This window comes from Kryptolebias marmoratus, linkage group LG3, assembly GCF_001649575.2.
Source record: "Kryptolebias marmoratus isolate JLee-2015 linkage group LG3, ASM164957v2, whole genome shotgun sequence".
In the NCBI taxonomy this organism is placed as follows: Eukaryota; Metazoa; Chordata; class Actinopteri; order Cyprinodontiformes; family Rivulidae; genus Kryptolebias; species Kryptolebias marmoratus.
The window spans coordinates 3,735,493-3,749,134 of NC_051432.1; the positions used below are offsets into that span (position 1 = coordinate 3,735,493).

General features: G+C 37.5%; 1 protein-coding gene across 1 annotated transcript; it reads right to left on the reverse strand.

Annotated features, from left to right (window-relative positions):
- Positions 1–9,201: 9,201 nt before the first annotated feature.
- Positions 9,202–9,589, reverse strand: LOC112450919 (dromaiocalcin-1-like). The gene is made up of 2 exons (XM_025008454.1): positions 9,578–9,589; positions 9,202–9,525 (listed from the first exon to the last, which is right to left on the reverse strand). The coding sequence occupies exons 1-2, from the start codon at positions 9,587–9,589 to the stop codon at positions 9,202–9,204; spliced, it is 336 nt and encodes a 111-aa protein (XP_024864222.1).
- Between the last annotated feature and the right edge of the window lie 4,053 nt (positions 9,590–13,642).

A 13,642-nucleotide genomic window follows, 5' to 3' on the forward strand; every position in this document is an offset into this window, starting at 1 on the left:
GCTCTAATAAAATTTTCATTTCCAACGGAGTTAAAAATGTAGTTTGAAGTACATGTACTACTTCAAACTACATTTAAAGTGGTACATGTTTGGGCAAATCCAGATGTTTTAATTTTTTAAACTGTGCAGATGATCGGCAGGAAAAACACTGACAAAACATCTCTGCCTTCTCCTTTTGTTGAAAACTGAAGGCAGCAATATTTATTTAATGAGCGCTGCCATGCTGTATTTTTAGAGCCAGAGCACAGTTGGGCTATAAGACCTGCCTGCTTCCCCACATGCAATCATGGTGTCAGAAAACTGTCTACAACTAAACATAAAGGTAAAACATACATGAATCAACAAAAATCAAAACCTGGGAAAAAATATCTAGCATGTGTTTTTATTATTGTATTTCTTTTCATTTAAAAAGACTCAAACTTATAGTGCAGCCAGTGGAGTGGGAGCACTTCCTTGTTACGTTCCAAATCAAGGTATTATTATTTGTTATAAGTGCAGACACAGTGTACTGCTGTTTGCTGAGTGTTTAGACGATCAAAACTGATATTAAATCAAGTTAGCATCATTTAAAAACAAAGATCTAAAGTTAAATCTCTCGTTTCCAATCATAAAGATTATAAACTCGTGAGTGATTGACAATAAAAAGTCATTTGTTACATGAAGCAAATAGAGTGTACTGTCAGTCATAACTTTTAAAGTAATATCTCACTGGACTGCGACTGCTGGCGGCTGGTTGGTGAACAGAATAAATATATAAATCCCTACAGCTTCCTAAGCCACAACTAAACCCACAACTAAAGGTTAGTTTAAAGGTCGAGTTTAATTAAAATAAATAAGAATGGAAATATCTGTTGAAAAAGCAACTAAAACAGCTGTAACAGGTTATTAGGTTTCAGGATTTTTGGTTGTTGCTCCTAATAGTAAATGTCATCCATTTGCAGAAATGTTTAAAGAGCATTCATTCACTGACACAAAAAATTAGGACAGATTAAGTTTTCAATCCCAAACAGCAAATCATTATTTCCTCTCTGATTTTGGTACATGTATAATATGTTTATCCTCTCAGAGTGGTGTCAGATTGTCAAAATCTTCATGTTTTTAGGTCATTTCACTGCTGTGGATCATTAGAGACATCCATCAAATGCATGGTAGTCATCAATGGCTTTAAAATGATATAAATCGATATAAAAATCATAAGAGTTTGTTTGCAGAATGAGAAGAACCAGACACAACATAAGCTGGAAATCATGTTTGTTTTTCTCATCAAAACCTCTGTGTGGATCGGAGGTGCAAACGCCACAAAAAATTCCATTTCTAAAATATCCAACGTAGTGTGGACAAGGCCTCTTTGTCTCATTCTTACATTCTGATGCTGATGAAGCTGAGTTTCTCCTGGCAGTCCCAGCTCTCCCACACCCCCTCTTTTGTTGAAGCTCTTCATTGGACACTGGTGGTCCTGATCTCCTCCTTGGGACCAGGCTTTGTATTCTAGACCAGTGGTTCCCAACCCTGGTCCTTGAGGAACACTATCCTGAATGTTTTCATTGTTTCTCTGCTCTTCAGCACGTCTTCAAGTTCTGTAGAAGCTTGTTATTCACTCACTCATTCAAATCAAAAGTGTCAAAGCAGAGAAACAACTAAAACATGCAGGATAGTGTTCCTCGAGGACCAGAGATGGAAATACTGTTCTAGATGATCCCTTTTCACCCACAGCCAGGTGTCTCCAAGGTAATGCAGGCCGATCCACACCGGCTCAGTGATGCTGCTCTGCTGGATCTCAGTCTCAGAGAGCAGACTGCTGAGGTCATCGTAAATGTCTCTGCAGTGCTCCAGAGCCTCCTCCCAGGTCTTCTCCTCCTGCACCACGGTCAGGCTCAAACACAAAAGGCCGTTAGAGTTTGCCACCATTTTCCCATTTCCATCCTTCTTTGGTTCAGTAGGTATTATACGTGTGAGGCTAATCGACATTGTTGTCCGATAAACTGAGATAATTCAGACGTTGACTCCATCTTCACCTCTTCGTGGCTCAATTCCAGAAAAGACCAATCCATTCTTTTTTTTTGTCCTCACCCACAGACTATGAGCACTTTTCCCCTCCAGATCACTGGAGAGATGTGAAGGATCAGAGTGGTATTCCCTGCAGTGTGCTCGATCTTAGTGGAAGACATGTTTGTCAGACAACCAGCATGCACTGGTAATGCATCCACTCTGAAGATGATCTTGTCCATCCTGCTTCAGTCTGTGTTCAGCAGCTCTGAGACTCTGACTTTATTCTCTTCCTCACACTCTGAGCTGATGGCAGAACATTTTCATACAGATAAACCAAACCTCTGATGACTTAAGCAAAGCAGAATAATGTATCTTTGAAACAAATCTTCACCTACTGGACATTCAGGTTTTTTTAAAAAAAGGTGGTTCCTCTTTACATTTACTGGAAGGCAAATGAAGCAAAACAACAATAAAAAGTAGAAATGTTCTGTAGACCCAGTGACCAGTGCAGCTACTGCCTGAAATCCCAACATTGATCTACTTTTCTCTATAAAACCCAACAGTAATTTTGGATTCAGTTTTTTAAATTATCTAAGGTGACAAAATGCAAAGAGAATTTAAAAGAAATGTTAAAGCTGCTGCCAGTGGCTCATTAGGGTCACCATGGTAACCAGACATCTATGTTTCTCACTCTCTGACAGCACTCTTAGTAAAACAGGCAGACAGAAACATAAAGTAGAAACTAAGCCTTAAACACTGACTGTAACTATTAGTCATATCAGAAGTGTCATTGTGCAAACCAAGCCCAGCACTTTTAATTTTTAAACTCAGGTTTTACTCTACTTTTTTAAAGAAACGACTCAATATATCTCTTCACTCTTAATTGCTTTTAGCACATATAATCAAATGTTACTGATCTGAATTTGATATTTATAAAACATATAACTTATTTATGACCATGTGACCACAATCACAAATCAAAGTTGTGACACATACTAACTACACCTGACCTACGGGATACCTGTCCATCACCTGTTAATAATCTGAGAACCAATCAGATTGATTCCCTATAATCATTCTTTTGACAGGTTACATTTTTTGAGACACAAATGTTATTTTTTGCCACAAAACATGTTACTGTAGTTATAAAAGTTGTTTAAAAGCTAATACAAAGCACAGTGTGATTTAACCAGGACTTATTTTTACATGTTGTATCTCAAGGTCAAATGGAAATACATTTCCTAAACAAAACAGAACAGGAAGGCCTCCGTCTTTACCTTGCAAAGATAAGAAAACCAGCTTCAAGGTTCACTTCACGTCCAGTAATCAGGATGCTTTCTGATCTCTGTTTTGTCATTTAAAGTCAAGTTATGTTTCATTTTTATTATTGCTCACTGCTGAAAGGCAGGCAGGCCTGTGAGTGTATGTTCATTTGTCTGTAATGTTAGCAAAATATCTCATGAACCACGAAAAGTATTTATTGAAACTCTCAGTAAATAGTGAATGCACATCTGTGACTGGATAACTGATGGTGTCAGCCTAATTCAAGGTGAAAAAACAAATGTAGAAAGTCTGTAATTTAATGGTTTGTTTGCTCTAAAAAATGTAACTGAGCATGTTTTTGTAATCTAATACAAACGTGTATTATAATTGTGTTGCATCTTTACCTGATGAATCATCTTTTCATTGACTGACAGTCGTAAATGATTAATGCAAATGTGAGTCTGTTCACAAGCTAAAGCAGGAGTCAAAGAATAAAATTGTTTTTGATAAAAAAAAGAACTTTACAAACTCTTTGTGTTGTGGTATTTTGTCTTTTTTTTGCAGTGCTAACTAAACTCCAATGGCTCAATGATGTTTCAACAACAAATGTGCTGTCTACAACACAAACACAAACTGTCTGCAGTTTGATGCATCTGTCAGGGTTCAGAGGGAACTATTGGCAAGTATCTGAAACATTTTGTCAAACTCCCAAGTTGTAAAATGTGATTTGCTCTTGTTGCCTTTGGGTTAAATAGTTTTTAAAATGACTCATAAATCTCAGTAGTTTCCTGTTAGACAGCAAACTGTTCACTGCAATGTTTTGGTTTCTCACACTTAAATAAGTTTTAGCCATAAAATAAAAGCTATGTGAGAGTTTTTTTTCAAATATTGTTTGTTCATGTGTTGTGATAAAAATTAAGTTTTATTTAACAGCTACCTTGCTGCACTCTTAAAAGATAAGTAAAAGAGCTCACTAACATGTTTGAATCAAGTCTAAATAAAGTCAAAAACTTGTGAAATGTTTTTATTTGCCCTTTATTTATACAGGTCGTCTTATTGAGACGAGAGGACTCATTTTCAAGACAGACCTGACTTGAGGCTGCAATCTTGAGGTTATATAACAAATTAAAACAAAAGTCTGAATAAATTTATTAGGGTGCCTTCACACTAATTTGTATTTTGCCGTATGTTAGCATATTTTTAAATTATTCTTATTATTATTATTATTCTTGCGAGTTCTCAGTCTGACAATCTGTCTTCTGTTTTCCTTGTCTTCAAGTAAAGTCCACACCCACAACAGCAACTTACACATCAGTTTCCTACAGCTCCATGTTTAAGGAATGGAAAATATCTGTACGCATCATATGACCAGGCACAGTACATGTGTTAAGAACATAAAAGAATGCACCCCTGATGTGGCGCTTTGATGCAATGAATGAGACAGACGAGTGACGACAAAAACTACACATAAAACTTAGACATAAAAACACCATTAATACACGACAATACCGTGGCAGTGCAGGCAGAGAGTTAGCATGAGATTCTGAGACATTGTTGGATCACTGAAGCGTAACTTTCCTTCTCATGGTGTTTATAGAGGGATATGTAACATTTCACAGTTGCTACATTAATTGTGACAAAATTTTCCATCTGACTAATAAATCTTTGACAGCTTTGTGCTGGAGATTACATTACACACACTAAAGAGTCGCAGACCAATCTAAAAAATTTGATACGTAATTAAACAATCTGGCATTAGTTTCTTCCTGCCGAATATCTCAGTATGTCGTAGAAATGGAAGACAAATGTAGAAAAGTGAGATGGGGGAATGACTAATAGTTTGTGAAGAGATTTAGTTTTTCAGGTGTTTATAAAAGCAAATGGTCAAAAGTTTGATAGAGCCTGCTGACTGCAAAAGAAGGTTGCAATGTTTCTTTTGAGCAGGAACATGAAATGATGAATTAAATTAGAAAAATCTGTTGTTTATTTTCTCATAATTTGTGCACAATAAATCCCATTAAGGGAAAACAGTGGTGCAGCAGAGATGTTGCCTCAAAGCAAGAAGGTCACAGGTTTGAACTTCAGCTGGAGTCTTTTGCTGAGGCTGAACATTTTAAATTAACTCTGGTGATTATCAGTGGTTTTATCACAGTGACCCAGAGAAAACTGCTTTGAGCCAGAATATCAACCACTGTTAGGAGAACATGTTCATCTGTGAAGATAATGTCTGTCTGAGAAGTTTTGTCTTGTTACTGCCTTGAAGGTAACTATGAATATAAGTATCACTGTCGCTACTCTTTTAGAAAACGATCCATATTGTGAAACTGTCTGAATCTTATAAAATTGTATTTATGATAGTTCAAATGAAGTCTCTTCAGCTGTCAGTCCTTAAGTTCTCTGTTTAAGTATGAAGTAAAATAATTCACATCATTTTCTTGAGCCAGCCAGGCTGGGTGGGGCTGAAACACTTCTTGGCTGATGAAGTGAGAGCCTTACCAAGTACACAATCCTTTAATTGTTGTCTGACTCAGAATTGGTAACTGTAAAACTCCATTTGTGTGAGCACAAATCAGCTGCTTTACATTCTGTCAATTTATAAATCATCTGAATTAAATGAGTCTAAATTAGGTCTATAACTCATCTAAATCAGTAGTTCCCAAACTTTTCTACTATCAGCCAACAAAAGAGTCACAGAAACTTGTCACCCTAACTCTCACTGACTGAAACGTACTGTATAATCATCACTAAACAAATTGAACAAAAGCATAAATGACCATAACAGATTTAGCAACGATTAAAATATTTATATACTTCATTTACTTTGTGTATGGAGTTTGGATGTTCTCCTAGTGCCTGTGTGGGTTTTCTCCAGGTACTCTGTTTTTCTCTCATGGTCCAAAAATATACACTGCTCAAAACATAAAGGGAACACCCAAAAAACACATCCTAGATCTGAATGAATGGAATATTCTCAATGAATACTTTGTCACTTAGTCAATCAAAGTTATTACACAGAATAAAACAATCTACAACACACACAATAAGCATGTTTTGCCTCTGATCCAACAAAGTCTAAAAATCAGAGTATCATGGCTCAGTTTCAACAAAAACACTGATGGCTGCTGTTTGGCTTAGTGACACTAAATGTGTTCATCTTTTCAGCCAGTGTTGTGTTTCCAACAACCAAAATCTTTCTTTCAAGCTGCACCCATAATGTTGTGACTCTGACTACAGCAGGTTTATGTTCAGACTGGAGGCGAATCTGATTTGTTTCTCAAATCAGATCCTTAGGATGGATTGTCAGCTCTGTTATCTGGATGGAGGTTTGTCCTCAGTACAGTTGTTTTTCTCGCTTTGTTTATATGTTAATCATTGTAAAACTAGCCAATAATTGTTGCTTCATGTGGCAGGTTATTGTATAAATCTGCTTGAAGATTATTCTAAGGGCATCAGCAAAGTAGACCAGGTTAAAATGGTTTGTTGTTTTCTAGCTTCAGTGAATGCAAGAATTCAAACAATCAAACTAATTTCTAAAAGAGTCAATCTGCTGCAATCTTCAAACACAAGATGGCAGTGAAGGACTGAAATAAAGAGCTGACTGTTCACAGCTTTGCTTGTTTTGTTCTTCAACGTAGAACTGTGAATGTGACAATAAATTAGTTTTATGAAAAATCAAGATGCAACATGTAGACCACAGACAATAGGAATGAGTACATTAAAAATAGGAAAAAGCTGTATGTTAACTCACAAAATGAATTTAGCTCAAGTTTTTGATCTTTCTTGAAGCAAACATGCACAACTTGGCCAGATACAGTAGTCAGTGTTTTTGTTTTTCCACATCTGAAGTGTGTTTGTTTCTGGTAACAGGTTATAATTTAAGACTTTGGTCGATTGTAGATAATAAAATTTTAACAATAGATACAATAAATTGAGATCTTTGCTTATTGACCCTAAAGAACAAAGACAATTATGAGTGGAAGTCCTTTGTCTTTATTTGTCAAATTTAAGTAAGAAGTAAAGGACATCAAACACAAAATCTCCTCATCACTTCAGGTTCTTAGGTGTAGAACTTAATGCAGACATTGTGTGGTTAATAAAACATTTAATACACGATAGAAATTTTGTTTAATGAACAGGAAGGGAAAACGTCAAACATCTTCTCTTCTCCCAGAAATCCTCTCCTGGTTTCAGTAACAGATAAATCTTTACTGATTTAATCTGATGGATGACAAAGCTGAAAAAGCTGTTTGTTTTTCATCTACACTTCTGTATTCATGTTTAAGTTTTCAGTCATCATTTTTTATATTAGGTCACAATCAAACTGTATCTGCACAAATGTCAACACAAACCAACACTGTGGTTCTATGAGGAGGTGCAGACGTTTCAGTGCTTGTTGGCCGACAGCAGAATTCAAACGGAGCCAGACCAAATGGACCCAATCCAACCAGAGGAGGAAAAATGGCCTCGACTCCAGTTGGCATTTTTGGAAACCGTGGCACAGAATGATGAGTGTTTTTTGTGACTTTATTTCCCTTATTTACCTGTTGGTGGTAACATCGAGGCCGCACTCAGTTCCATATAAAACCACTGAGTCAAATCCAATCAGCGTGAAGCAAGTCGTGCTGAGACTGGACAATCAAAATTGTTGATTTTGATTTTGGCATGGCCCTGGGGGGTGGGTGCTGTTCAGAGCCAACAGGGCTGCCAGAGGTGACGACAGCTAAATCGCCTTCTGACTACCAGGAGTTCAAATTTGTCCATGTTGGCTGTCTGTTAAATCTGAATCTGGATTGATCCAAAATGAAAACAAGTATGTTGTGTTTTGTTTTAGTGGCTCCTTGATAATAACACCATATTTAGTGTCATCAGTTTGACAACCAACATGTGTTCACTGAAGTCTGTTATCAACACAGGAAGTCTTCATCTCCAACATTCACAGTTATGCTGCAGATAAATCTCTGAATCTAGACTTTTATCTGCAGTGGCTTCTGCACTAACATTATCTGCTGTGTACCAGCCTAATGAAACATTTTACAAAGAACTTTACAGTAATTATTTACCTTTGATAAATACAATAAAACAACTAAAAGAAGAAAAGAATCATTGTGTTTTCAGCAGATTCTTGTTCTGCTTAAGATTTATTCAGCACAGCAACAACACAAAATAATATAATTCATAAACTTTTTGATAACATTACCCTCAATCAGAATAAGTATCACATTATCCATCACAAAGTAACTTTATCCTCATGGAAGAATACAGAAAAAGATGATTCAGATGTGAAATAAACACAATGCTCGCTAAGATTACAAAGACACGACTGATTACATGAGGTTACATTGGTCAGTCACTCAGATTTTAGACTCTGACACACAGCAAACAAGCTATTAAAATACAGACTTTCTGAATCTTTAGGAGCAGACGGTGCACATGCAGAATGAAACAAAAAAGTCATCATGAATGTAGAGATTACTTATAAAAACTTAAAATGTGTGTAAATGTTAGTTAATTAGTCCTTTAATTGGAGTTTTAAGCTATAACTCTTGTTGCTCTCAAAGCAGATGAAGGTATTTATTCTTAAATACTTAAACATTTCCAATAGTTCACATTTTTTCAACAAATTTAAATGGATTAAAGGGTTTTACGGCAGACTTACTTTCTGAACTCCAACAACAGATGCCATTTCTTCTTATTTGATCTCTGTTCATTTTTGAAGCATTTATGGCCTCACTGTTGTGTCAGATTGTTGAGACGATGATGTTTTCAGCTAATTTCACTGCTGTTGATAATTAAAGACAATCTGGGTATATTAGTCATCATTAGTTGTTTTACAATAAAAGAAATGTATAAAATCATAAGAGTGTGAGTGCAGCTCAGAAACTAGACACACTTTAACCCGAGGAAACACATCTGAACTATCTCAACAGATTTCATGTCTGGTTCTCACCCTCAGCCACAGATGAAGCTGAGTTTCTCCTGGCAGTCCCAGCTCTCCCACACTCCCTCTTTGGTTAAAGCTCCACAGCGTCTCTTCATGGGACACTGGCGGTCCTGATCTCCTCCTTGGGACCAGGCATCGTACTCCAGAGGGTCCCCGTTCACCCACAGCCAGGTGTCTCCAAGGTAACGCAGCCCGATCCACACCGGTTCAGTGATGCTGCTCTGTTGGATCTCATTTGTGGCCAGAAGGTTTTCAGTCTCAGAGAGCAGACTGGTGAGGTTTTCATTAATCTTTCTGCAGTGCTCCAGAGCTTCCTCCCAGGTCTTCTCTTCCTGCACCACAGTCAGGCTCAAACAGAAGAAACTGTGGGGTATGTAACCATACCTTGCAAGCCATCTATCTCTTCTCCAATAGACATTACGATTAGGGTCATATGGTTTATTTAGTTCATATTGAGTATAATATAAATAAAGATCTTTCCAGAAGGTGACATCATCTCCTCCTGACCATTTCCATGTGCTGGTGGTTTGATCCCAATAAACACCGATCCATCCTTCATCATTGGGATCCACAAACTTTCTGAACAGATCCTCCTCTTGCTCACTGGAGAGACTTGTGAGGTCCGTGTGGTAGCTTCTGCAGTAACTTCGAGCCTCGCCCCAGTTTAGTTTTTGTTGAATATGAGCATGTTTTGCAGACAAACAGCATGCACTGGTAATGATGATCACTCTGAAGATGATCTTCTCCATCCTGCTTCAGTCTGTGTTCAGCAGCTCTGAGACTTTGACTTTATTCTCTTCCTCACACTCTGAGCTGATGGAGGTGGAAACATTTGCATTCATATAAACAAGATCCCTGGCTTCTTCACCAAATTCAAATTATCTGTGAATAAAATAAAACTTCTCAAGTGAAAGTGAGAGTTTTCCCAAGGCCCTACTACCATATGTGTGATTAAAAGAAATAAAGGGAAAAAAAAACAATTTCTGTTGTATTTTACTTAGTGTCTGAGTAGATTTTTTTTAACAAAATAACCACACTTATCTCACTTTATTCACAATAAGGGTAAAGTTTAATTAGTTTTTGTGGCTTAAAGATTTTTAAAAAACAAATACAACTCCAAACTCAAAATCAACTGTAACAAATGTTTAAAATGATCTTTTGTCTCCAGATTTGTTTTATTATTCCAGATAGGTAGGCACATTCATGTAGACATATACTGAAGACTGACGTACAGACATCATCACACACAGAATCATAAAAATGTGAATACAAAATGCTAAAGTTGGGTGAAAGAGCAAATGAGTAAGAGTTATTCAGTCCCTCCTTCAGTGTCATTCAAAGTTATGAGTGGGAACACCTGTTGACATGATACATTGGTTTCCCCAGCAATGGTTCAGCGAAGAAAAACACAGTTTATGTGCCAGTAGTTCATGTCAATGAGGCAAATATTGTCCTACATCCCCACTACCCTTTAAGGATGTTGAGTCAGGCTCACAATGTAAGCCTACCAGATGGAGTGACTACGGTGGGGCAGGAAATGCATGAGATTATTGCTACTTTAACTAGCCAACAGGGGCAAGTCTCTCCAGTTCAGGATTAGATTGGGCCACTAGATTTATCCTCACTCTGAGAAACAGGCCAAGAAAACGTTGGATATCTCTTGCTAGAACGTGAGATACATTTTGAAACCTATGAACCGGACCTTGGTTGCACTAACCTTCTGACATCTACTTACTCAATAATGTTCCCATTAGACAGAGCTGCAGGCACATTTTTACCTCTGGTTATGATGACGTTAGGGCTCACATACATCAGTTGCTGAATAACCAAGTTATTTGACAAAGCTGTACCCCTATGCCTCTCCTATTGTCCTGGTGATGAAGAAAGATAGTAGCCTCAGGCTGTGTGTGGACTAAAGGCTGCTCAACAGTAAGATATGAAAAGATGCTTTTCACTTACACTTCTGTTTCGTGGAGTAAGTTTGCATCTTTTCTTACTTGCTGGTGTTTTAGTGTTTTTTGGTCTTACAGCAATTTTTCTTTACATTTGTTTTGTTGGTTGTATGGTTTTGCTTCTGTCTACTTTCTGTGATTGCAGCATTTTTCTGTTGCATTTTTTTTGTTTGTTTGTGTGTTTTAGAGTGTGGTCATGTGGCCTTTTGTGGCTGGGTTTACAGTAGAGATGACACATCCACATACAGAACACTTGATGGACAATACGTGTCATCTCAAGCTTTCTAACAGCACTAAACATCTCTCTCTAATCACACAATTACAGTCCTAAATAGTCGCCGCTGTTTAAACCACTCTTAACTCACAGGTGAGTTCATCAAATTACGATTTCCATCTAGATATATAAAATACATTTAATAAATACAAACATTTACACAGACAGACCCCAGGTCCAACCTGGGGCTTGAACCCAGGACTTTCTTGCTGTGAGGCAACAGTGCTAACCACTAAACCATTGTGCTGTGCGACGAGGCATGTTAAGCTGTTTACTACACATTTGCGTCTGTCTGCCATTATACATACTTAATATATCTGTTAAATTTGCATCTGTTTTCACAAATGCTGCTAAACTGCTACTACTGTTTTGTTTTTAGTTTTTTTTGTTTTTGTTTTGGTTTTTTTACTTTTTTGTTTAGTCAGTTTTTACTCAGTTTGGTTTTAACCTTTTTAAGTCAAAGATGTTTCTGATTTAATTAAAAAACCGTGCCCCATAAATTGTCAGGATACAAGTATTTACTCCTTTCAGAGGAATTTCACCTTGCTACTTTGTTTCCCTCATCGGAACTTTGATGTTGCAGAAAAGATGGACACACAAATGAGTCTCAGACCAGGGGTTCAATCAATAAACACACATTTATTAAACATTCAGCTGAATATAGACAACAACCCACCAACACAAAGGAACAGCCACACGCCCTAAGTTGTCTGAGAAAGTCACCCAGTTTTAATCTTTTCATGCTTTCAGCCGCTAACTCTCCACACCCAGTACTAGCGTTAGACATGTTCCAGCTGTGTTCTCTTTTTTTTTTTTTTTCTGCTATGCTCCTGGTGGAAGGCCAACATGTTTCTTTTCTCTCTGTCTCTCTGTCTCCTGAACCCCGCCTCTCTCCCCTGCTTTTTTTTCTGAGCCTCTCATTTGCATATTCTCCAAAATTTTTAAACCATGGATCTGGTCAGCTGGTCTATCAACGCAATTGATCAAATTTTCTCGACGATAAGACAGATTTTGGGAGAGCTGACTTACCCTGATGGGACATTTTTGCTGGATACACAATGGATTCCTGGAGGAAATGGAATATTGTTTGTCTATCAGTTGTTGTTTTTTTGGAAGAAGATCTTTACATATTTGGGTTTTTGATAACAGGATTTCTGCTGTTTGGATTAGGCAGTGACCTGAATTCTCGTCAAATTCGTTTGATGGGTTTGGCGGTCAACAATCAAACTGTGTGGTTACGGGAGCTGAATCACAAGTTGGATGCAATCCTTTTACAGAACCGCAGGCTAAATTGCGGTTCTGGGACTCATGAATAATAATATGGGTTACATCTTGGAGAAAGTCGCTCACTCGAATCAGGCGGAATGGACCTGGAATTTGGCTGTTTGGATTCGCCATTGAGAAGTATCAGCAAGACTTTTCAAGGCAGACAAAAACAAGTCTGCCTGAACCAAAACAATTATTGTTTTGTAAATTCTGGCTTCCCTGACGCTGGCCTTGGCTATCTATCTTCAATTTCTCCCTGGATTTTATGTAAACAAGATGCTCTGCCCCCTCCCTGCAAGGACATCTGTTGATCTGCTCTGGGCTGGCTGATAAACATTCCATCACATTATCAAAGACAATGGCCTCTGTGACGTGATTCATGGACCTCTCTACAAACACACACACACACACACACACACACACATACAACATGCACCATATCGTCTTCCACCGCCTCTACACACACACACAAACAGACACACCTGCACTTTCCGCTGTTTCTGAGTCATCTCTGTCATCCCACTCTCATTCCACTCCCTCCCTCCCCTCCCTTAGTTAGTAGTTCTAATGTTGGCTGTGTAGTGAGCCTTTTGGTACTATTAGAAAGTTTTTTTTGTACCGTTTAGTTTAGTATTGTTGTGTTTTAGCTTATTTAGCCTTCCTGTACATTTAGTTTAGTTCCTGTACATTTAGCTTAGTTTATCATAGCTCATATTTTAGATATTGTTAGATTGTTAGATTCCTAATTGTTGTTTAGTTCAGCTTTAACTTTATTGTGATTTTAGTTTAGTTATCTTAGTAATTCTTATGTTGGCTGTTTAGCGGGCCTTTTGAGACTATTAGTCATGTTGTACCCTTAGCTTAGCATTGTCATGTTTCAGTTTATGTTAGCTTATTTAGCCTTCCTGCACATTTAGTTTAGTTTATCTCAGCTCATATTTTGACTATCTTAGCCTA